Below are 25,941 nucleotides of genomic sequence, written 5' to 3'. Positions count from 1 at the left end.
GCAGACTTCTTACCACTCATCATACCGTCTTGATATAACAAAGTGACTTTTAAAGTATTCTATCATTCCAGTCTCAAATCCTAACAGCAGTCCTCTTAAACTTTGGAATATATGGGCTAAACTCAAAGAAGTTTGGCAAGAGATCCCATCTTGGCAGTAGTTCAGGTTCACTCACATTTTGCTGAACTAAGAAGGCAGACAGAGATGTTCCAAATGCCCCTTCAGGTGCCCTTGGAAGAAAAAGGCTGCAGGGTAAATTCATGTGTGAGACAAATAATCAACAGAAGAGTGACTCAAACACAAAGTAAGGGTTTGACCACAGTGGAAATGATATTCCATAAATAAACTGCTCCAGGACATGAAGGTCGAATAAGGTGTACCCCCGATAAACAAGGACTTGGGGGTGCAAGTATCCAGCAATGTGCTCTTGCAGCCCAGCAAGCCAATGGTGTCCTGGACTGTATCCAATGGTGGGCAGCAGGGCCAGGGAGGGGATTCTGCCCCTCTGCTCTGCTCAGACCCCACCTGCAGGGCTGCACCAGCTCTGGGGCACCAGCACAGGGAGGACAGGGACCTGTTGGAGCGAGGCCAGAGGACAGACATCAGGATGATCAGAGAGATGGAACACTTCTACAAGGAAAGGCTGAGAAGTGGGATTGTTCAGCCTGGAAAAGAGAAGGCTTCAGGGTGACCTAACTGAAGCCTTCCAGCCTCTCAAGGGAGCCTACAAGAAAGACAGAGAGAGACTACTTACAAGAGCTTGTAGTGACAGGGCAAGGAGGAATGGCTTCAAAATGAAAGAAGGCAGGTTTAAATTAGAGGTTAGGATTCTTTACAGAAATTATTTACTGTGAGGGTGGTGAGGCACTGGAACAGGTTGTTGAGAGGGGCTGTGGATGCTCCATTCCTGTTTAAGGTCAGGTTGGATGAGGCTCTGAGGAACCTGGTTTAGTGAAAGGTGTCTCCGTCCTCATCTGAGGGGGTTGGAACTAGATAACCTTAAAGGTTCCTTCAATGGCCATTCCATGATTCTGGGATTATTTCAAAACACCTGAGACACCTTGTGTATTATGGCATAAACCTTGTTGGCTACTGGAGTTTCTTCTGACTCTGGAAACACCCACTGAAAAGAAAATCTTTGTAGTGCAGATTATTTGTCTTAAAAACATTTATTAATTGGCAACACAGTGAGAACACGCACTAGCCTTTTCCTCCTTCAAATAAAAGGTCAGATCTCACCTTGGTTTGACTCCACAGGAGACAACTCCTGATTACTGGCAGTCAAAGTGCTTCTTCCTGAGTTAACATTTCCCCTGATTTAACACCACTTCAGGTTCAGTCAGACTTTAAATTGCCTTGTACAAATTTACATGGACTATGTGACCATGCAGGAGAGCAAGTGAAAAAAAAACCCCAACCGCCTAGAAGAAGTCAAAGTTCAAAGAACATGCAATATTATTTGGAGTCAATACAGAACCCAAATGACTGAGCAAAGGAGAAGCTTATCTGACACCTACATAAACTGAAAATTACAACACACTTCAGGAGCAAAGACAAAAGTAGAAATCTACATTCATGATTGTATTTTATTAAACTGTGTTTCAATTGGAAAGTTGGCAAGATCTAGAGTGAAAATGAAGAAAAAAATCAGTAGTGTAGCCATCTCTGGACTATTCACAAAACCTCAGAAACAGAGCATCAGTAACTTATGACATTGGTGGTGAACTGCAAGAAATAAAAAGGTAGCCAATACTGATAGATTTCTTATAAACCATCATTCAATTCAATGACAAAATTTAAGTAGTGTGTGTTCTCGTTTTGGACTCTCTCCTGGAGACACCCAAACAACACTGACAAATTTTATCACATACAGCAATATGTTCTGCAATTCTGCTCTGCTGCAGAATTGCCTAGGAGAAGACCTAACCCAAACCAGGACTTGACAGTGCCAGAAGGTTAACACCAAGCATCCTGTCTGCCTTCTGTAACATGAAAGGGAGCTCAAGAAAAAGAAACTGGGAACCTGGCAAACTGATAGGCCTGCCACAGAAGGTGGAAGTAGATGGCAAAGTTTCACCCATGTTGCTAAATCAGAGTGGCACTAAGCTTGAAGTACCCTCCTCCATTGCTTCAGTCACTTCATCTCCTATGTCAGGTATATGGCACCAAGTAACTCTGGGAGCACAGGCAGGGTGTTCTGTACTGACATGACCAGGGAGTGAAACAAAACACAACAGTACTTGATGTGATACACTAGAGAGGCCAAAGTGGGCTTCTGCACTGGCATGGAGACATCAGCACTAACTGTAAGCCATCTCATGTGTAGGTGGATGCAAAGCCCTTTGACACTGGGGGGGTAATTAAGCCTACAGCATAGACTGCTTTGTAGGCTCTATGGCAAAGAACAACAGATATTCTCTATATTTACACAAAAAGTTTTTATTATTAGCATGGCCTGAAGCTACCCTTAAAAGATGAATTGTCTTACGTGTTAAATGGGTCATCTGTCCAAAATAACATCAAATAACAGAAAAGGGGCACATATATTCAATGACCATCACTAACAACTGTGAAGATATGGGATCCTTGCCTGATGAACAGAGCAACTTCCTTCATGCTACAGTACACCAGGTGGAGAGTTACTCAGTTTCCAAAGTGTACGAAAGCAGAGGAGGTATACTGCAAATTTTCTCATATTCCTACAGGCTCCTGAGCAAAGGCAAGGCTCATGTTGCTTATAATAAAATGGCAGCAGTTGCCAACACTAGAAACAGTACATGAGGAGCTTGAGGAGGAATTCCAAATGATGCAGGCTCAAAATAATGGGATAAAATGAGAATTTTTGGATGCTGAAGCTTGGAAAGATTACAAGTATGATTTGGGACTAAGCGATATCAAAACAGTGGAGCTTGGACTAATCAAGGAAGGAGATAATTAACATAGAAAGAGCACAGCTTTGAGCAGCAGACACAAGGGCATACAAAAAAAACTCATTATCTCCAAGATGCATTTGCAAATTTGAGTTTAAACCCTATTTTTCCTCAGGGAATAATGGCCTGAAACCCCCTTTAAAATTAATCCTTTCCATTTTACTGTTTCAGAATGAATAGGTGCAGCAAGCTATTCAGAGTAGACACGGGCAGCTGGGTGCCACACTACATCCTTGCTCTTGAATTGATTCTGAGTTGGAATGAGGGAAATTTTGGCACCCAAAATGGTGGCAGAGTTCAGCCCACACAAGTAGAGACTCAGGATGGCTCCAGTCAGACCAGCAAGCTGCTTTTGTACCTGTTCTGGGAAGGAAAGGGGATTCTTTGCCAGGTCAAGAAACACTTCAGAAAGAGGCTGGCACCTCAGATGGAGGGAGGATTGTAGTTTTATAGGAGAGAAGGATGATGTGAGTTCCAGAACCTCTTCCACAGCTCCACAGAAGGCCCCTTGATTTGCTCGCAATTCCTGATATAGATCCTTAGTGCCAGACTCAAAGGATTCAGCACTAAGAAAAGAACATGTTACAAACTGTTCCTGGAAAAGTGATATTGATCCACTCTAGTGCTCCACTCCAATCTGTACACCAGGGCAGTTTCAGCAAAACTATAAAGGCATGCATTAAAGTATGAACTTGTTCTCCAACTCTTTACTCTGCACCACTGCTTCCCACACTACACTTTGCTGCACTAAGACACCCATCAAAGCTCATCACAGCCTGCAAGCTTCAGTAATGGGCTGGCCTCTGCCTTGTTCTTTTTAGACCAGCAAGCATGGTGGGAAATGGCAACCTGTTTCCTGATCTCTTCTGAGCAAAGGAATGAAGGCACTGAAAGAAGCAGGTAGGCACTGAGGGCAGAGGAAAGATAATGGGTAGAGAAGGGAAAAATCAAGTTGGGGGGAAATTATTTCCAAAAAGCAAGTCTAAGCCCTTTGGGTATTCACACTCCCCTGCTTCTACCTGCATCTCTCAGCTTACTCCAGTGTACCTGTGAGAAGACTGACAACTGTATGAACACCATTCTGTGCATCTAGCATTACTGTGCTGAGCTTGCATGCTGCCTGTTAAGTGTCAGTCCAGGTGTCTGCTTGGTACAAGCCGTGCAAAGGGAGATCCAGTGACATGGTACTGAGGAGATTACCTTCCAAAAAAAGAAAAAGCAAAGTGCTTAGTCAGAGCAGAAGCCTCTCCTCTGAAGTTATTTACTATCCTCCAGACTGGAAGCTTATTCACAATAACACCCAGTGTTCCCACTCCCCTGTCCTTTCTCTTCTCATGATCTTCCTGTGGTTTGTAACCATTTGGAAAACTTCAGGGGCGTTCCTAAGTAGTTACAGATGTGTAAAGGATGCACACTACAGGCCACTTCACCAAGAAGATGACATAACCCTGCATGCCAGCTTCAAAAGTAGCTCATTTAATATTGAACTCGGAGACACAATTGTCCCAGACTTGCTTTGTGCCTGTTGAGAGTGATGGGATTATAACAGCAGCTGGCAGTGCTCTGTTCCAAGAAAGCTCACAGCATTATTCAGTTTTGAGTTCCCTCTTCCTCTGTGGAGCCATTTGATCCTTAATCTCTTATGGATTCTTAACCCTTTTGATGTATTTCTCCCCTTGACAAAGTTTTACAACACATCTTTATGCCAAAATGTGGGTGAAGACTATTAGTAAGATGTTACAGCTGTGCATCTATTTTGAATACTACTTACAAATACTTGTCAATCTTGCATTTGAATGAAGAATTGCCTAGCATGTATTTTATGAAATGAAGTACCGAGAAATAATATTTTAAATTCCACTGCACTGCTTTTCTTGAATCCAAGTGTGTAACTGGAAAACACTGTCATGATGTTGCATGGCATCTGTGACCCCAGGCTACCAATGCAGCCTCTCTGGCAGCAGTGTCTGCCAGCTGCCTCTCACACAGCACAAAACACTACTGCTTAAAAACACTCTAAGTTAATAGCTGTTATGAAACTTCTGCTCTGTCTTTTACTTTGTTCCTGTTCTGCTGGGACACTCTTTCAGGACCTGCTTCACTTTCTCTCAGCAGTGTCTTGTAGAATTAAAGGATAACTTCAACTTGCTGTTTATGATCAGGTTTCTTTCCCATATGAACTGAGGTGGTAAGACACTGACATGATAGCTTGGGACAAGTGGTGGCTTCTACAAAGATGATGATCAGAATTGTCATAAAACAGAGACCAAAAAAAGCCAGTGGCTTCAGAATTAGTCAAGATCTGTGATAAGCAGATGACAGAACTGGACAGAAGATGGTTCTGGTTGAAGAGAAGGGGAAACTGCACAAAGGGTCACCAACATTACAGTGAATAAACAATAGGAAAAAAGGACAAGAGAGAGTGGTGCAGTGTGGTTTGATAAATGTCAGATGAAATCAATAACATGGAATAGAAGAGAGTAATGGTCTACAAAAGAACTTGGGACACAGAAAACAACGTGTTTAGGGCAGAACTGCTGGAAAAAACCAGAAGAGGAAAATAATGCTGGATATGGCAAGAAAGTATATAGGGTGGCTATATCAGATCTTGATTTCACCTTCTTTAAATATCTTGAATAAAGTGGAAAAGAATACATGGAAATCAACACTGACAAATGTAGACAACAGATGGATGGGAAAATGACAAAACTGGAGCAGTAGTTCAAGGCTGGGAAATGGCATAGCCAGGTTAAAAAAATGACCTTGAACTAGCACTGGTGAAGTTCCTAAGAGTATTATACAGCTGAAGTACAGTATTTCAGTACTGTCATTAAAATGTTATGTATATACTACTTAAATAGAAATATTATTCATTACATGGGTTTCTTTTTCACCACCTGATCACTGGTATACATCCCTCTCTAATTCCCCCCTCCATCTCCCCCATTCTTGTCTATTTACTCAGTTCCTACCATCAAAAAATCCAATAAATCTTTATTGAGTTAGACTTATACATGAACATATCTCCTCTCCAAGGAACACATTTTAATAATTTAGATGGTGGCTCTGTACTGCATCATTTCTTTGACTTCAGGGGATGATGTGGTGAGCTAGAAAGCTAATTTAGACAGGCTTAAAAATTACTGTATTTCCATGATTATCTTATGTTCTGGTATTCAGTCTGACACATTTGGTGTGTATGAATGGTTACTGTATTCCACACCCCCACACCCCTCCCCAAAAGATTTCAAGGAATATATCATCTTGCACACAGCACAGAGACACATGGACCCAAGAAATGAAAAAAAATTACAGAGCACTGCAAGCTATTGTTTGAAGGCCAATATGCAATTACAGTAGCAGTCATATTGTAAAGCACACATTAATGGTAGAATTAAAGTCATATTAAAACCCATCCAAGCCTTACAGTGACACTGCTCAAGCCCAAAACAAGATTGTCTCTATAGGAAAGCTAAGAGCTACTTGGGATATTTTTACCATAAGAATTCAACAATAGGAAATTTTGATTACTGCAAAGGGGGAAATTCCCAGCTTTCCAGTGAGAGGCACAGAAAGGTCACAACCTATGAGTCTATAAAATCACAGCAATAATTACTTCAACATACTAAAATTCCCATCCTCTCATCCTTCTAGCCTTGGGCTCCAACAACAAAAGCCTCCACTTTCCTTAGTAGATATGAAAACTATTCTTAATAGATTAATTTGATTAAAAGCATCCCTGTCAAGTGTTTTAAATGGCATGCATGAAAACACTACCTGGTTGAAAGCATGTACTGTCTCATGTCCAAAATAAGAATTGATGAATCCTTCTCCCCTGCTATCAAATTCACCTTCTTTCTTTATAACCTAAAGACAGGTTTCAAACACATTACTGGCTTGCAGCTAAAAAAAAACACTTAATTTGAAATGCTGGTCAATATAAAGAGAAAGTTCCACATTTGAAAAAATACAGAGAAAACGTCTTTGGATATCCGATTTAATAAATAAAAACCCCCAAAACAGGCAGACCATGGAGGCAGAACAGGAGGCTTACTGGACTTTGGAATGCTGAATGCTAACTGCAGAGCACAGCTGTGGTGAAGAAGTGCTCTGCATGTCACCATGCTGACCAAAGCACAGCAGTGCAGCCACACTTCTGACTATCATATTAATTTTTTCAGTTTAGGACAGCACTAGCTATTTTTTTATGTTTCATAGCTCAGTTCTGGCACAAAGTTTAAAACTTTCCAAACTGTTTAACAGATTACACAAATGGCCAGCAGTACCTAAGCAGGGAGAAAGAACTCTAACTCAGTAATGTATTCTACTGTGATAAATTCTGTTTCAGCCAGACTCTGATTCCTGTCCTAGTTAAGTCCCACCGGAAGAAAAAGCAAAAAGGAAGGAATCAAATGTAAAGCAAAGAACTCGCTGAAATGACTCTTCAGGGCCTTCCCTGCAGTGCCAGCACTCAAAGTTATACCTGGGCTCCAGTAAGTTTTTAGCCAAAGCAACACTAATTAATTGAGGGCACTTTGGAAAATGCCCTTCAATCCCCTGCTGTGACTGCTGGATGGCTCACAAAATTTCTCCCTCAAGTCCTTTCTGCTCTTTTGAAGCTCTGCTGGAGAAAGCAGTGCACAGTTTGGGGGGAAGGAGCAGCTTGCAGTGGATGGGATGCTCCTGGAGGTGGTTCACCGAGCAGGTGTGAGGGGCCCAGGGGTGAGCAGGGAGCAGGACTGTGGCTGCCAGCCCTGCACAGCACGGGGGCCCTGCAAGGAGCCAGCCAGGGAGCAGGCAAACCTGACACTGCCAAAGTGTCACTTGCTCCTCATCTGTCTCTGAGCAGCAAGAGAGAAAACAGTGTAAATCCAGGACATGAGAGAAACAAAGAGCAAATCTTACCTACAAAACAGTGCAGGTATGTTAGTAGAAATTAATTACCATATGCATCCAAATGTACACAAAATTTGTGGGGCAAGGCGACAACCACGGTGACCTGAGATGATTGTGGCCCACCTGTGTGGGGATAACACAGCAGGGTGCTGGGCAACAGTGGGTAAAGAAGAAGGAGGAAAACAACCATGCCAGTGAGGCTGTGCTGTGTGCAGATTTTAAACACTGGATGCCTCTCTGTATATCAGCAGAGAAGCCCACAAGAGGCAGAATACAAATCACAACTGATTTTATTCCAGCCAAAACTAGCAGCAAGCAGAGACTTCCAGGGGACTTGGACTCAGACTCACTGTACTGAAACTGATGAAAGAGTGTGCCTTATGCTGCTCTTGACAGGAGCAAATGATTAAAATTCAAGTTTCTCAAGAATGGCAAAGCCAGCCAGAGGCTACTGACCCAGAGGCAGCTATTGAAAGACATCAGGTGTGAGCAGATCTTGCTGCTCTTCTATTGCTAAATCACACATCAGATGATGTTTGAAGCTAGCAGTGTCAAGGGTGAGCTGGGCTGAAAGGGGCAAGAACAACACTGGATGTAAACAACAGCTAAAAATAGAGGGGAGCATAAAATAACATACTAAGTGTCTCAGCAGTTTGCCCTGAGTTTTGACCACCGCTTCTCCAGCAGATACTTTCCACAGTAAAAGAAACAGATTTATGACAAGCTTAAAATGAAATTGTCTGAAAGACCGTTCAACTTCTGCATATTGCCGCTTTCAACAAAATAATGCCAGTGTTATGTATGACGGGGTCTATCCTTGCTTGACTGTTGGGCTGCCTTTTTCCAGTTCCCTGTTTCTATGACCTATATTTCCAAATGTCCATCAATACCCCCCAAATTCAAAGGCACAAAACCTCTGGTCTGTTTACCCTTGAAGAGCAGTAAGAAAAACTTACAATGTCAATGTATTGCATGTAGCTCTGCTTCTGCTACAGAGACAGCTATTTAACAAAATAGCTGCCAGTTCGGAATCCGAATAATTAATCTGATCATTTGTGACATCCCCTGGGTGCCTCCTGGCTTATCATCTGCCAGACATAGGTGCCTGCACTACAGAAAAAGACAGTGGCACAGTCACAGTACATAAATATTTCAAAGTGCTATTTAGGAAACGTATTTTGAAAGTGTTATTGACAAACTTTGTTACATGAAGAGAGTTACAATTAAATACATCATTACCTTTGTTTGCACTAATTTATCTAATGTGCAAAGCAAAGCAGCTATTCTAAAACCCAATGAACATTCAAATACAAAGCATTATTATTATTATTATTGCTAAGGTCAAGTTCTTCCATTTGCAGCTTTTGCTCTATAATTCTGACCTTATTAGACCTTGTTTTCACACAAACTCCCTTGCCAGCACACTTTTAACAAAATTAAATTTTCTGATATGCAAATATCTGAAGACAATGGAATTGAGATTAAAAAGAAGAACTATCCTAGAAGCTGGTTTCCATTTGAGGAAAAAATCTTGCTTTTTTATAGATCACAAAAGTAACTTTCAAATTTTAAGTATATGGTAAAATATAATCAATTAATAGTTACCTCTAATACTACCACTAAAACCTGCATCTCAGTGCCTTTAAAACCACTTTGGCTTTGGGTGACATTGTTATTTAAACTTCTAGGCTAAAGCAGGAAAACTCTCCTTTGGTCACAGACTGTTTACATTGTTTGGTTGGTTTTTTTCACTTTTTAAATTCTTTTAAAAATTAAAGCTGATATATCAAGCTCATATTCAAATCAGCTTCAGCCAAATCGCAACTACTACAACTTAAAAAAACAGAACTTAAAAATCCACTTGTTAACTGTTGCAGAACCATCCTTCTCCCCATCCTGAGCTCTGCAGCACCCCTTGAGGGATCTGTCCTCTGAATATTTTGGTGGGGGAGCAGGGGGAGCACACATTCTTGGACCACGTGAAGTGATGGGAATGCTCTTCCAGGCACTCCTGGGGATCCAGAATCAGACAGAGCACCAAAGCCTAAACTCCCTGGGACACAAGCTCACTTCACTTAATGTGGTCAGCACGTCTGACTTTCAGTACATGGCACAAACAGCTCACTACCTGCAGAAAATTGCTGGTGAATATCCAGACTCAGGTTACTCTGAAGACACCTAATGTTACAGCTAGAGTTTTCCTGCTCCATTTTGAGGCTGAATATTTGGAACATGAATAATGCCATTAACCCAAGAGAATTAGGTAAGCCCCATGGTTTTCCAATGATTTAGTTTTTGTCTGCACTAATTTTACCTCTAAATCTGCATGTCTGAAACTCCACACTCTTCAAGTCTGTTTAAAGTGATTACGTCTTCTCAGTAAATCTTAGATTGTTCTTTCTTCTGGCTGCAGAGCTGTCTGCCTGCAATTTCTCAAAAGAGAGCCAGGATTTCATATCCATTGGCCCCTGCATTCCTGCCAAAGCCCTGCAGAAATGAGAGCTGCTGCAGCTGCCAGGGTTTATTTACACACATTCCTGCCTCAAATTGAATTAATGAGCATAATATAACTCAGGCAATGTCCTCCACAGCTCTTGTTTCTCTTTGCCCCTCTTGACATTTCTTTCTCTCACACAACCCCTCTTGTAGTCTGTCTTAAAGCAGTATCTAAAGTGATCTTGGTGTAAAAAAGGAATTGCAGACACATTCAGGCTGATAAACGTGTACATACCTTGCTTACAGCCTGGTCTGTGGAAAGCCCATGATCACCTTAATGAGTATCCAGAAGGCTACATTGAACTTACTTGCTCTGTTCACTCTAAGTTTGTCTGTTTAGCAACAGACTTCGATGTTTAATCACTCAAAGACCCAGCCTTGCAAAGAGCTCTGATGCAACAGATGAGAGCAGCTGATGTTACAACATATCTCCAGTCGTTAATGTTCACACGCTATATTTAGTAAGCCATTCCTACAGGTGTCTCCAGCCCATTTCCGTCTTCAGAAATCTGAAATTCTGCACTCACAGCATAAGGGGTCCCACCATTAACAAGCCATTTAGGCACAGCATGGACACAGCACATACAGGAAAGCTGCTCTTATGCTGCTAAGAAGACCAAAGCAGTGTTTCCAATATGTTATGGCACAGACAGAGCCCAAAAATGTTTGTCCAAACATTCACATCCATGTGACTACTGAAGTTCATTCTCCCCTATATTATCACCCCATAAAAATGTATCTCTCACAAACTGTATGAAACATGTGAGGCTTGAAAAGCTTAGAACAAAAGCCATATACTTCTACTGGAAAAGTGCTAAGAGAAAATGAATAAAATCTTTAGTGATACATACATTTGCTACAACAGCACTTAATCAACACATTCACAAGAACATGGCTGGCAACAGACAGGGTCCACCTGTCTCACAGGGGAAAAGGATCTTTGCACAAGAATTAGCAGATGTCACTGAAAGAGCTTCAAACTAGATCTGAAGGGTGAAAGGGATAAAACCAGGCTTACCAGATATAAGCCTGGGGGTGGCACTCCATAAGGGATGGTGTGAGATTCTTTGGTTTGATATCTCAGTGGAGGTAGGGGAGGGAGATCCATGCAGCAGCAAAGATGCAAGGGTTACCAATGTGTCAGAAACTGTGGAAGCTCCTGAGTATAGTCACTTAGGAATTAGGGCTTCTCCCCAAAAAAGCCCAAGAGAAATGGATTTACTCCAATGCCCATAGCATGGGCAACAAAGAGGAAGAGCTGGAAACCACTGCAGAGGAGGAAGGCTAATGATGCATTAATGGGAATATGGTAGGATGACTCACACAACTGGAGTGCTGCAGTGAGTAGAACCTCTGCAGATGGGACGGGCAAGGAAGGTCAGGTGGTGGGGTAACCTTGTAAGTTAAGGAGCCTTATGAGTATCTAGAGCTTGATAGTAGTGATGACAGGGTTGAGGGTTTATGTGTAAGAATCAGGGGAAAGGTCAACAAGCCAAATATCCTGGTGAGAGTCTAAAGATAAAGAGGCAGAAAAAATATTTCATAAGCAGATGGGAGAAGTCTCAGGATCACTGGCCCTTGTTCTTGTGGGGGAGTTCAACTCACTAAATGTCTACTGAAATACAATACAGAGGAAACAGTCTAGGTGACCTGCTTAGTGGAAAAAGGAAAGTCTGTGGACCTTGTCTATTTGGACTTTGGTAAAGCCTTTGACACTAATTCCCACACCATTCTCCTGGAGAAACTGACTCCTCATGGCTTGGATGGTTGCACTGTTTCCTGGGTAAAAATCTGGCTGGATGGCTGTGCCAAGAAAGTGGTGGGGAATGGAGTTAACTCCACGGGTGGCTGGTCACTGGTGGTGTTCCCTAGGGGTCAGTATTGGAGCCAATCACATTTAATATCTTCTCATTTATCTGGATGAGGGGGTCAAGTGCAATGACACCAAGCTGGAGGGCAGGAAGGCTCTCCAGAGGGACCTGGACAGCATGGATCCATGGGCTGAGGCCAACTGTATGAGGTTTAACAAGGCCAAGTGCTAGATCCTGCACTTGAGTCACAACAACCCCAGGCAGCACTACAGGCAGAGGCAGTGTCTGGAAAGCTGCCAAGGAGAAAAGGACCTGGAGGTGCTGGTCAATAACTGGCTGAATGTGATCCAGGGTGTGCCCAGGTGGCCAAGAAGGCCGATGGCATCCTGGCCTGGATCAGCCAGGTGTGGCCAGCAGGAGCAGGGCAGTGACCGTCCCCCTGTACCCAGCACTGCTGAGGCCACAGCTCCAATGCTGTGCTCAGTTCTGGGCCCCTCAGTGCAAGAGAGACATTGAGGGGCTGGAGCGTGTCCAGGGAAGGGCAACGGAGCTGGGGAAGGGTCTGGAGCACAAGTGCTGTGAGGAACAGCTGAGGGAGCTGGGCTGTTTAGCCTAGGCAAAAGGTGGACCTTAATGCTCTCCCTACAGCTACCCAAAATGAGGTTATAGCCACGTGGGGGTAAGTTTCTCACCCCAGAAAAAAAGTGATAAGAACAAGAGGAAATGGCCTCAAGTTGTGCTAAGGGAGGTTTAGATTGGATATTAGAACAAGTTTTTTCATTGAAAGGGTCCTCAGGCATTGGAACATGCTACCCAGGGAAGTGGTAGAGTCACCGTGCCTAAAGGTATTTAAAAGACATGCAGATGTGCACTTGGGGAGACTTGGCAGTGCTGGGTTAATGGTTGGACTTGACAACCTTAGAGGTCTTTCCCAACCTTATGGTTTTATGATTCTGTTAAAGCTTGATGGCAGCAAAGAACTGGGGCATGGTGTGTGTGCAACTTTCAGTGTCTTTACTTAGAAGCTTCCTCTCAGTTCCCTCTTTTTCCAACTTTTCAATATAATTCCATGCTCCTCATTAACACTTTCTTCCTTACACACAACTGAAATCAAATACACTTGTCACTAAACTTTTATTGGGTCTTTGGAAAACATTTTGCATTTTGTGGCTGCCTTTCATATGCCTTTTGGTCTGTGTGAGGATGCCAGTGATTCAAGAGTTCAACTGCTCTTCCCATCTGTTCTGAATAAACAGTAACACTGAGACCCATTAGCTAAATGAGATTTTGCCTAGCCCCAAATAACAGCACTTTGTATAGGTACCTGATTGACAGAGCCTTATTTTCAGTTGTTCTGCTCCCCACCAGATACCTATCTGGTTATTCCATATATTCACTTCTCCCTCCTCCATGTTTTAAAATTTCTTGTTATATATATCCAATTTTACAGAAGCACAATAAAAGTCAACTAAGTAAAATTATCAAAGAAATTCCTCTGATTTCTCTTTCAGAGTGGACAAACTTCACTTGAATTGGGAAAGGCTTTGCCTGAATGCAGCTTCTTTTAAAGCAAAGCTTGAAGTAATTACTTTTCATACTTCTCTGAAATAGAATTAGCCTAAAAACATCCCTTTTGGTATATCTCTCATACAAATTCTTTCAGAACCCCACAACAAGATTACTCTATAGCTGAAAATAAAATGCCTAACACTGGTGGTTCTACTGAATGTACACAGACTGCTGGATAACATGCTAACATACTGGAATGCGAGTACTAATGATGAAGTGCCAAAAGAAAACCCTTTAGATATTTACTAGAACAGATGGCTACTCCAAAACATTGCACAAAAGAGGTCCTCGCAAAGGTGATAGCCATTTTTGTAAAATATAAAATGACACTCTGAAAACCATGGCATCTTCTCTTTGAGCCATGCACACATTTTTTACACCCATGCAATGGCAAGCAATGAATTGAGTATGGTGTGGAAACTCTAATTCCCTCAGCATGTCCTTTGTTCAGTAGCGGGTACAGCTCACAGTTTATTACGGGAGCACCTGATGGCTGGTAGGTCTTCATCCTTTTCCTTCTCAGAAATCTAACATGAGATATAAACCACTTCAATCCAAATGAGAACGAGATGATGAAAGTAAGTTTGCATATAATATTGTTCTAGCTCATTTCTTTTAAAAGGATCTGCCAGTCCCAAATACTAAACAGGGTAAGAAGTGGTAAGTAGTACTTGCAGAGAAATACTGTTTAACACCTTGCATTTGGGATAATTTATTGAAAACAGAAAAGCCATGTTGGGTCTAACTTTCATTCTACATTTCAGCCACTGTACTGAATCCTCACCCAGCATCCTCCATAAAGCACTCCATGGTACAGAGAAACAATGTTTATACTTGCTTATCCTCCCTCTTTTGTGTGTGACAACACTACTGTCCAAGGTTTCTCTGCACTGGCTTGCTGACTTTGCCACAAGCATGAAACTGTCTTATCTAAGCCATATCTCGGAAAGGGGAGATGTGTCCAGAGCTGCAAGATGTAGCTCTGCAAGATGCTCAGCATGAGGCTGCAGCTCCTAATAGTGAAAGAAACTTCTTTTCCAACATCAGCCTACTGAGAGGTACCATTGCTGGGTTTTATGTTACAGAGACCAGTGGTGGCACATGTAAACATAACTAATCCCTCCACACTTTAGGCATTATATTATGGACAGCACCTGTATAATTTTCTCTTTTTCTCCTTTCAATCCTATTGAATCCAAAGAAAACACAGCTCCCTGGAGACGCTCCTTCCTACACCTTCTGACAAGAGTACTGGTATAAAAACACCAGCTCAAGTGCTGCAAATACCCAAATGAGGAATTACACTCCACAAGGCAAATGGGTGCAGCAGTCTGACTTCCTGCACAGACTCAAAACTCCAAAGGCATTCTCAGAAGTGGCTGCACTCAGTTGCTTTTTGCCTGCCACATTTGCCAATAGAGAGGCACCATGAGATACCATCATTGCTGTCAGCTCTTGAGTTACCAGGAAAGCCATGGGGGCCAGGCTGCTCTGGCTGACCCACACCAGCAGCCCAGGGCACTTGGAGGGGCTGTACTCCTTCCAGCCTCACTACTCCTGTGTACCTATGCTTGCCTTAGAACAATATAAGAGAGATCATTTCTACTCCTCAGGGCTTTTTGGATCAAATTTTGACATAATACAATTGGGAGGAAAAAAATGATCTCATGAAACATATACTTTAGGGAGGAAAGGGAATAAAGGTATGCTTCGAATTGATCTGGAAATATTTTCCCATGTGACATAGTTACGCTTGTCTCTTACAAAAATGAAATCTGCTAGTGAAGGAAAGAAACAGTGGCACGGAGCACAAATTCAGCTAAACAAACAAAAATCTTCCACAAACAAAACTCCTTTATAATATGTAAATTCAAATAAAAACATAACATGACCCTTCTGTCCCCAAGGAACGAAGGTAAAAACAACATCCCAACCAACCCCCAAATATCTGCTATCAGGGCTTCCCTGCATTCATCAAAAAACCAAATAACTTAAGTGTGACCAAAGCAAGCCATAAAACCACTAATTCCAACTCACAGACAGTCACCTCCTGCCCTCTGGAATAGATCCCATCTGCTGCTCCTCTTACTTTCTAAAGGATTCACAGCTTCATTGCTATGAGTTTAAAAACACTTTTAAAAACCATCTTCTCTAGACAAGCCACCTTCCTTTCTGTCCTATCAATTATGGGAATGGCAGCATGCTGGTCCACTTTCACATCCTCTCTGCCGTGGCCTTCCTCATCATGCCAGATTGTTTAGGCAACAACATTCATACAGGAACAGGATATTGCTTGATGTCTTCACAGCAGCTGGAAATGCATCTGGTTTGCACACCTGGCAAGCTGGCAGAGCAGTGCTCAGCAGTGACCACCTGTTGAGGCAGACCCACTCCTCCTGGCTACCAAGCCTCTCGTGCTGCCACAGCCCAGCCTGTGCAGCACACTGCTAACCTACAAACTTCATCTGCTAAAGATGCTGCAGAGGCTGAGTGCTGCTCCATGAGAGGCATAAAAACTGCTTGGCTGCTTTCCACTTTTCCAACAGAAGAACAGCTTTCTCTTTTACTGAGATGCACACAAACTGTTGTCATACATGACAAACACACACTGTAGAGCTGCTTGGTTTTCCTCCTTAAGGAATGCAGAACACAGCTTACATCAGGAACGCTCTGATCCAGGAGACGAGTCATATGTTCTTAGTTTGTCCTTGCTTGTCAACAGGGCTCAAAACACAGACTTTTTTTGTAGACATGAGCATTAGTAAACACTGCCTCTGGTACAATACAGTAGCTGCCCTTGTATATTTAAAAGGCAGCTGTTTCTAATTGAGAAAATATGGATTAGGATATCTTCCAAACATATTTCCGAACTTGCAACAAGGCTTTGCTACTTCTAAATATACGAATAAAGCTATTTGTGAAAATTTTGAGGGACATGAAGCAATGCTGAACTCCAAATTGAGAAAAGATGCAACTTCTGAAGCACAGTCCATTACTACAGAATGGTAATTCCATCCTGAGTGAAGGAACTTTGTTCCTGGACACTACTTTTCCCCACTCCTAAACCAATAAATTGGGATAACGGGCAATTAGACTAAAGTGTAAATGCTCTGTATTTTCATTTAAGCTACTGAGCAGCATTTGCTTGTTAAAGCTACCTGATCGCTAAACCAGCATTGACCAGACAGCATGGCTAGAGTCCCAGGTTACACCCTAACACTGAAAAAAAACCAGCTGACCACCTCTGCACCATCTGTACAACCTGCAGGGAACCATTCACAACCTCTCCCTTTCCTATTGCTCCCCCATCTAATGCACTCACCTGCCAGCCACATTTCTTCTGCAGAGCAGGGACCAAGAAGTGAAGGTGAGCGCAGCAACACTTGGGAGAAGTTTGAAGCCAGCTGACTGCCTTGCTCTGCACTGCCAGTTCCCAAACCTGAACGAGTATTTATGCTTCTGGCTTAATGCTATTTTCACATGGCTCTATATAGGAAATGCCAGCACAGTGCTGGGCACAGCTGCATATACAGTCCTGTTTTAAAGCCTTCGTAAAATATTTCCTAAGGAGAAATTAAGTCTGGGACATCTTTCAGAAATATTTAGAACAGGTTTGTGTCAAAGTTGCCAAATAGGTAAAGGAGCATGTTTTGGGCGATTAGCCTGCGTTAAAATAAGCATGCTTAATATATTAGTTTCACATTCATAACTTATAAAAATATTAATTTATCTCAATTTTTTCATCTTTGTGGTGTATGACACAGTACAACACAATGCCAGAGATCTAGAAATGAGAGATTAATTTCTGAAAGCCATGTGTGGCTCATAAAAACAACAAACCCACTCCTTCAACAGATGCTTAAAAATATATGCACGCTTCGTTAGTCTAATTTGTCCGCTCAGAGCCTAGTCCAAAACTGCAGAAAATGTTCCAAAACCACATCAAGTGCCACAGAGACCTCTGTGCATAATAACAAAAACAAACATAATCAGCAGGCATTAAGGACCTCAATCTGCAGGCCAAGTCTGATTTGTGTATAACAGCTGGATGAAGCTTTTTCACCAACCAAAGCATTGACACCACAATGTAATGTGCAACTGATTGCAGACAAAAAAACCACAATCAGAACAGCCAATTTTCTAACTAGCACCAAACTGTGGAAATATGAGAAGCCAGAGAGAACAACAACAGAGACCTCTGGAAAACAATTCAAATGTAGAGAGTAAGACGAAAGTATTCTGGAAAACACAAAAATGTACATTAAGCTGTCAGCTTTGCAGTGTGGATTTGGAAGGGCAGTAATGTGAAACCTGTTTATTACACCGCAATAATGATTATTATCTTGCCTCCAGGATTTTTGGGGGGTGTTTTGTGTTGTTTCCAAGTCTTGAAAACCATGAAGTTTTCTCACATGCTTTGGTAAGAGCTCAATCAGCAAGATCTCAGAGAGTTTCAGATTGAAGGCCAACTACAAAACCAACTGTGCAACCCAAGTCCATCACACCCTTTATCTACATCACCTCCCTCCCTCAAAAGCCAACAACAGTGCAATAGTCAAGGCAAGCCCATCTTGCTAATGTCATACACACAGATGAATGGGAAGCTTTGCTAAAAAAGGCACAGATGTCTTCTTAACAAGCTATTAGAACAAGCAAGTCCTGCTACTGTCAGATTACATGGGGTCAATCAGAGATCTCCATTACTGGGATCTTTAAAAAACATCTTTAATCCAGGTAAACTCCGTGTCAGCTTCTTTGAAAGTCTTCATAAATATATGATAACCTAGCAAGAATCTGACAGTTCAACTGGACAAGAAATAAGTATCTTCTGTCAAGGATGCGCAGAGCATTGGAAAATAAAAGCACACCTGCAATTACAGCTATGAAAGTGGCTCTTACATGGAGCTGTTTCAGCTATGCTGGCGATAAAAGTATTTGAACTGTGATTCAAGAAGTCTTTCAAATGCAGCTGTATAAAGGTAACTGGGAAGTACAGCAGCCCCAATAATTTCAAAACATCCAGCCATGAGGTTTTGATGAGATGGGCCTCCTAATGACATCCTAAGATCAAGATGATTGTTAAACCCCAGTTCCGCAACATGACCACATACAGCACAAAGCAGAAGTCTAAAAAATTAGAAACACCAACCTGCACTTTAAAATAACCACAGCACATGTCTCTCTCGAAACCAGATTAAAACCCTTTCCTTCAGGCAGAAACCATGAGACTGATACTCATCTTCCTAAAGGTATTTCCTTAATGGTAACAACAACAAATGAAGCAGACACAAAATACAACACATATTAAGGTAAATAAACTGGAAGAAAGAAATCACAGCTACATAGTAGTTCTTTCATCATCAATGAGCAGATGCTTCAGAGGGGTGATAGGAATACTCCTTTTCCTGCCAACCCTACTCTCCCTTAAAACACTAAAAATTTCAGCTCCAGGTGGGGAAAGAAGATACCTGTTTTTCTTCATCTTAGATAATGTCTACATCAAGACTCAAAGCATGATCACTTTCAAAGCATCCTTTTGTACACATATGCATGCTTTCAGGTACAGGTATTTAGACGTGTGGGGATGGGAATACCTGCACACAGACTTTAATTCCATACACTGCAATAGTATTCCCATGAACCTAAAGTATGCTTCAATTCCAATGAAGAAATCAATACAAGAACAGAGCATTAGCAGCACAGTTCTTACACCATATGTATGACTCATATAAGAAATAAGCACAAATGCTAGCACTCACTGCTCCCTTTGGGGCATCGAATCTCCATCCCCAGGCAAACAAACAAAATACCCAAGACTGCATGAGGGCAGGATGGTGGCTAATGTGCTCATCAACAAAATACCACTGGGTTATGAGCTACAAGCCCTGTAAGTTCTGGGACATGATAATTAAATAGGAGCTCACATCCTCAGAGTGGCACATTTCTGTACCACTTCTTCCAGATAATGAGTATCAAACTAGATAGCTCTTTTTAAAAACACAAACATCTACTTGCTTTCAAAAATCTGTGATGGTAAGTCATACCTTCCCCAGAGGCAGGAAAGGACTCATATATTGTACAAAATACTGTTATCTGGAAGTGACCATTCAAAAGCAATCAGTTCCTATCAAAGCATCTTGGCTTTTGTAATTTTTTGTCTTTGGCAAGACAAAAAAAAGGCACCAACTCTTCTAGTGTCACTGTTCTCATAAATATTTAAAAAAAACCCCAAACTTAAAAATATACAGAAATTCAGGAAAGCCAAGAGAGCTACTGTTGTAGTGTGTTTTTATATTTTGTAATACTCTGAAGTAATTTTGTTTTGTATTTCCATATTTTTCCCAAATGGTTTATCCCAAACTGCGCCCCCCTCCCTTTACCTGTGTTATCCCTCTCCCTGGATGAGATCATCCCCAAACCCCCACCCTGGCTCTCTGTCAGTCACTCAGCATCCCATCCCCTGCATCCAGAAGCTTTGGTCCAGTTCGTCGAGTGATTAGCCAGAGGCCAGGGGTCAGCCCCCCAAGCCTTGCCCCATACGCTGTCCTAAATGTTGATCCCTCAGCATCCATCCCTTAGGGTCACTCATTGTTGGTAAAATGTTATCTACTTTGGGTTTCCACCTCCCTTTAAATGTGACCTTGGCACAGCTCCTGGGGCTCTGGGCAGGAGGCCCCTGAGGTGCAGGAGCTCCTTTGGGACTCCTAATAAAACCTTGGATTAACCCCTGCTAAGAGTCAGCCCTTTCTCTTCTACCGATGTCCCTGGTGTCTCTTGTGCTGCAAAGGAACCCAGCCCAGGTGCCCTCAGTACCCTCGGGGCACACACAGAGAGTGTCTCCCCCCAGCCCAGGTGCCCTCAGCACCCTCGGGGCACACACAGAGAGTGTCTCCCTGCCAGCCCAGGTGCCCTCAGCACCCTCGGGGCACACACAGAGAGTGTCTCCCTGCCAGCCCAGGTGCCCTCAGTACCCTCGGGGCACAGAGAGTGTCTCCCTGCCAGCCCAGGTGCCCTCAGTACCCTCGGGGCACACACAGACAGTGTCTCCCTGCCAGCCCAGGTGCCCTCAGCACCCTCGGGGCACACACAGACAGTGTCTCCCTGCCAGCCCAGGTGCCCTCAGCACCCTCGGGGCACACACAGAGAGTGTCTCCCTGCCAGCCCAGGTGCCCTCAGTACCCTCGGGGCACACACAGACAGTGTCTCCCTGCTGTCGGCCGTGTCGGGGCTGCCCCCCGGTGTCTGCCAACTCGGGACTGGCCCAGGGTTCCTGAGAGGCTCGCAGAGGGACTGAGACAAGCTACCAGAGAGTTTTCTTACATTATTCTCACATTATTATTTCTGATACTATTTAAGAGAAATTGTGTGCCTGAAAAGGTTCCCCCAAAGCAGAAAGAGTTTCTTCCCAAAGTACCAGACACATACTATTGGAAGATTTCTGTTAAGGACAATTGAGATTTTAATCACGGCTCTGTCTTAAGATGTCACAAGTATTTAATTGTTAATATCGTAGTGAAAACAGAAGAAATATGTTGACTCTGACAAGAGAGAATAAGTAAGTCGCTTTCCTTTCCCTCCAAGGATGAAAAATGGTATTATATCCCTGTGAAAATGCTCAAGATATTATGGGCAAGAGAAAGAAATACTTAGTGCAAACAATTTAACAAACCCCAGCAGAAACAAAGCATCACATATTTGACGTCTGCCAGGCTTCATGTTGACATTTGGTGAAACAACACAATAAAATGTTTTGCACCTCCTGTGCTTTCTACTGATGGCACAAAGTCCTGGCTGGCAAAATGCTAATGACTATTCTAGCTAAAATCAGCTTCCTTCAAATGCCATTAGATTTACATAGTATGAGGATCTAAAATGTCCTGGAGTTCAGTTTATTTGAAGATAAACACACTAGCAAGATCTGAAACAAGAACAACACTTTTAAGATGCCGTATTATCTATAAATGAACAAAAGAATACAGCAAGAGTAAAGAAATTGTTAATGTCTAGGCAGCAAGGCAACTCATTTTACTGACTAGAGCCTAACACAGTCCCAGCTCATTTCACCATGAGCTGGTTTCATGACAGCAACCGATTACTCGAGAGACTCTGTGGGAGTTAATGCGAGTGGTAAACAAGCTCCCTTCACCTTGGGAGCTTTCCTTGATTTTACAAAAGGATAAAAGTGAAAAAAAAAAGAAAAAAACCCCACGTTCTTCAACGGCTACTCCTTCTCTCAAAAATACAAGAAAACTGGTAGAATGATATTGATCCCCTCTAGCACACATTGAAAGCCTTAAGACAGCTTGTTTCTGACTGCTTGAATTCAAAAATCATCTCTATAGAATGATCACCTATCCTTAACATTTTAGGTTGATAATTACTGATCCAGGTACACAGCTCCACAAGCATTGACTGGATACTCTACTAGCCAAGGTAAACGTGTTCTCCATTAAAAAATAAAAAAAGGAGAATAGATTATTTTCATTTTGGCAAGATATTAGTACCACTTCTCAAGTTGTAATGTCAGAAAATCAGAGCATAAAACCAAAGGTTAAATACAAACACTTTCTAAAAACATAGTCAAAAAAAACCAAAGCCTTATTAATATGAAGGTTTTGTTCCAAGACCTGTGGTTTTATATGCTGCAGCAAACGTTGATGACCAGCACAACATGAATTTTGCTAAAGTTGCAATAAAAAATAAGAGTCCTTTTGGGAAAAAAAGAAAGGCAAGAGCAAGCTAAAGCCCAGAGCTTTTCCCCTTGCGTGTGAAGCAACATTTTGCCGTATTGTCTATATTTTAGAAGGCTGACATGTTAATGGCAGCACTAAAGTCTGCTGTGGAGGACAAGTTGTTCTTGACTCTGCATGATACTGAAGTCAAATTATTGCCTGATATATGAAAATGTGAGTTAGAGCTACTGATGCTGTATGTGCTGTGAAACACGCCAAGATCACCATGAAATACTACCAGAGGACTGAGGCTTTGTCTGTCAGTCACTCACCTGCTCAGTCACTCACCAGCCTGTCAGCTGTCAGTCTCAGCCGTAAAAGCTGTCCATGAAAATGTCTCATAGCCTCCATTATCCTGAGTGTTTTAGAGCATAATACTAAAATATGTATTAAGCCAGAACAGCAACAAAATCATGCCTGACTGCTCTTGTTGAATACAAACATGGGAGTAATCTCAAAAATCTAATTGGCCTGCCAACACTTGAGTTTTTTATTATAATTTTCTAGTACATAAGGGTAGCAATCTAAGAACATAATTTCTTGAAATTATTAGACAGATAGCTTTTCTTCTTTCTGTATCCCATCTTTGCACGGAAGTCTAAACTTATAACCCAATACATTTTTCAGGTAAAGCTGAAAGCCATTACAACCTCTACAAAATAACTTTTTATCATAAAATTACAAAACCCTTAATTGTTACAATTGTTAATTGCTATCCCCCTATTTTAAATATGCATTAATCTCTTGAGTGGTTTTGACAGGCCTGCTGTTTGATCTTCTCACCAGGGGTTGAAATAACAACACTGAAGGGAAAATCTTACTACCTGGAGCTCAGCTGACATGGAAGGAACAAATCCAGAATTCCTCCAGTACCATAATCAGCAATGTATCAGCTCTCCTGCTTCTGACCATCTCATTCTATTCTCAAGGAAATTCTGTTTGTTTAGAATGGATGATGGTAAAAAGCAACAATACGAAACCAAACATATGGAAAAGAACAAACCCATGACAAAATGAAATCCCAAACCAAATACAACATTTTGTCAAACACACAAAATCTTGCCAGGACTAGATACTAACAAAAGAGCCAGTCCTACTGCCATCACAGTAAATTGGGAATTGTCATGCAGTACCCACAGTGCATGTAATCATGGATGATGTCAGTTTGGGGGACAAAGAGAGCTCTTCTCATGAGGAGATTAAGCTAAATGAATACAAGGATTAAGAAAAGGTTAAAATGAAGTCCAAGTACTCTGACCAGAGTAGCAGTGCTTTGCTGGCACTATGTGAGCTCTGAGGGTGACAGCAGGGTGCTGTGCTGGGCCGTGTCCCCAGAGCCAGGTGTTGGTACTGACCTGCCCCAGCATGTCGGGCGCGATGGGGAACGTGGGCCAGATGGCTGAGTACACGCCGAAGAACACGAGCCAGAGCAACATGCTTCCCCAGACGGCCAGGTGACTGAACTGCCAAGAACAGGGAGAGAGACAGAGTCAACACACGGCACTTCCTCCATCCACCCAGCCCAGAAGTGTTTCCCTGTTCAGGTCTCTGTCGGTCTCACTCAGGCCCGTCTACTGCTCTTGGTTTGGGGCCAGTAGCACAGGTTGTTCAAACAGCACAAACCACTTCTCTTTAATCTTTGCTTCATAGCAGGGCAGACAGATACTCTTCTCAGCCAATCTGTCTTATTTGGATCTCCAGAAACTGGTCAGATTTTCCTTGGAACCATAATTTCTCTCATCTAGTTCCTGTATCCTGTCACGCACATTCCAGATTCAACATGTAAATCAAGGTAGGAATTTTCAAAGGCACAGGTTAAAGTTCACATGGACAAATCCCCTATGGCCGTGTACACATACTAGCCATATATATCACCTTCTCTGGAGGAAGATTCAGTTTTGTGTACTACCAAAATCAACATCTACTGGTCAACTTTGCCTTTTTTTTTGTTTTAAAGGTGTTCTAACTGATTTACACACATGCAATGCAGTTTACATCTTTACTGGTTCTTTAGTCTGTCGACTCACTAAGAGAAAATAAGAACTATTAAATGACCAAGAGCACATCCAGCAAAAACTTCTTCTCAGTGGCATTAAAGTCATTTTTCCTACACACCCAAACTGTTTTTCTGCTCAGATGATTTAAGTTGTTTTACTTTTACACCACAGTGGATGGAACCAGTAATTTCAGTTGTAACAAGCAACTGAGCTCATTATTGGCTCCAACTTTTCTGGATGCCAACAACTCCTGTGGCTGATGACTTTGGCTCCAATTCAGAGAAGTATCTGCATAAATCTTAATTACTAATTACATATGAGTTCAGGAACACGGGAATGTATTCACATACTGGGTGCTGGTGGACACGGCGTGTTTGTTCAGCTCTCAGCTTTATATTTCCTACTGGATGACTGTGTCTGTTGACTTTTTGAACAGTATGTCTGAGAATCAAAGAAGTGTCTGATATTGTGTTCTGCTACCTGTGAGATAAATAAAAACTTCTGGAAGAAGATTGCCCCTAATCTGCAACCGCTGGACATGCTCAGAAAGGACAGCTTTCTCCAGCACAGGCGGTGAAAACAAACAAGCAAGGAGTCTGCAGCACCAGTGCAGACTGGCAGATAGTTGGGATCAACTAGAGACTACCTTACACTAGAAGCATTCATACAAAATGTCAGAGGCAATGGAAAGAAGACTCTTCTAGGCACTCTCAGAAAGCTGGAATTTTGTGTAACCCTGAAAGTTGCTAGGCTAATAATAAGCAAGACATGGAATAGGCCCCTTCCTGGAGAGACACAGTGGGTAAGATTTGTTTTCAAACTTTGCTATTTATTCTGTTTGACCCAGGAGATCTGACCTCAGTAAATAAACAACTCCTTATGTAAAACAAACAAACAAGAAACAGACTAACCAAAAAACCCCAGCCCCAAACCCCCACATAACCGAAAAAACCCTCCAAAATACCCACAATATGTGCACAATTCCATTTAAATGTGAAGAAAAGAAGGATATTGAAGGATTTTTTTTTAAACACTTGGAGGACAAGAGGGATTTTATCCTCTCAGTGTACTTGCTTTTCTGAAAACTGAGCACAGTTCATGTCAAGATTCTGACTAGAAGCCCTGCCTTAGTGAGCAACTGTAATGCTCAGCTCCCAAAGATCAAGTACTGCAAGACTGCTGCAAGAACTCATCCTTATGAAAAGTCAGCCCCATGCAATGGCAGAATAGCACCATCACTGCTTTCTGAAAAGGATGTGATACCATGTGATACCTTCTCTTGAGCCACAGCCTTCCTCTCAGACAAGTGGACAGAAGGCTCAGGATAGCTGGGACTGGTGCTTCCCTAGCTCCTGTACTTGATGACTAAAACCAGTAAAAATAAAAGCAAGCAGAGAACCCAATCTCAGATGTAGACTTATTTTGTAGGAAGTGTATTTATGCTAGTGAAATGACATCAGGTTTTTTTTGTCTCACTCAAGTTTTCTTTCCATTCTGCTGCTAGGACACT

At 42.2% G+C, this 25,941-nt stretch overlaps 1 protein-coding gene across 4 annotated transcripts in view; it reads right to left on the bottom strand.

The window, feature by feature from the left end:
* ATP8A2 (ATPase phospholipid transporting 8A2) overlaps positions 1 to 25,941 on the bottom strand; it is a 320,133-nt gene that overhangs the window by 75,437 nt on the left and 218,755 nt on the right. For all 4 annotated transcript variants that reach the window (XM_071434042.1, XM_071434041.1, XM_071434040.1 and 1 more), the window contains one exon: positions 23,790 to 23,897. In XM_071434042.1, the coding sequence (XP_071290143.1) occupies positions 23,790 to 23,897 (108 nt within the window). The remainder of the gene's footprint in view (positions 1 to 23,789; positions 23,898 to 25,941) is intronic.

The sequence above is a fragment of the Agelaius tricolor genome, unplaced genomic scaffold, assembly GCF_023055355.1.
Source record: "Agelaius tricolor isolate 1412-34295 unplaced genomic scaffold, bAgeTri1.0.p SCAF_9, whole genome shotgun sequence".
Lineage (NCBI taxonomy): Eukaryota > Metazoa > Chordata > Aves > Passeriformes > Icteridae > Agelaius > Agelaius tricolor.
The sequence above is the reverse complement of the archived record's forward strand: the minus strand, read 5'-3'. Positions and strand labels throughout refer to the sequence as shown.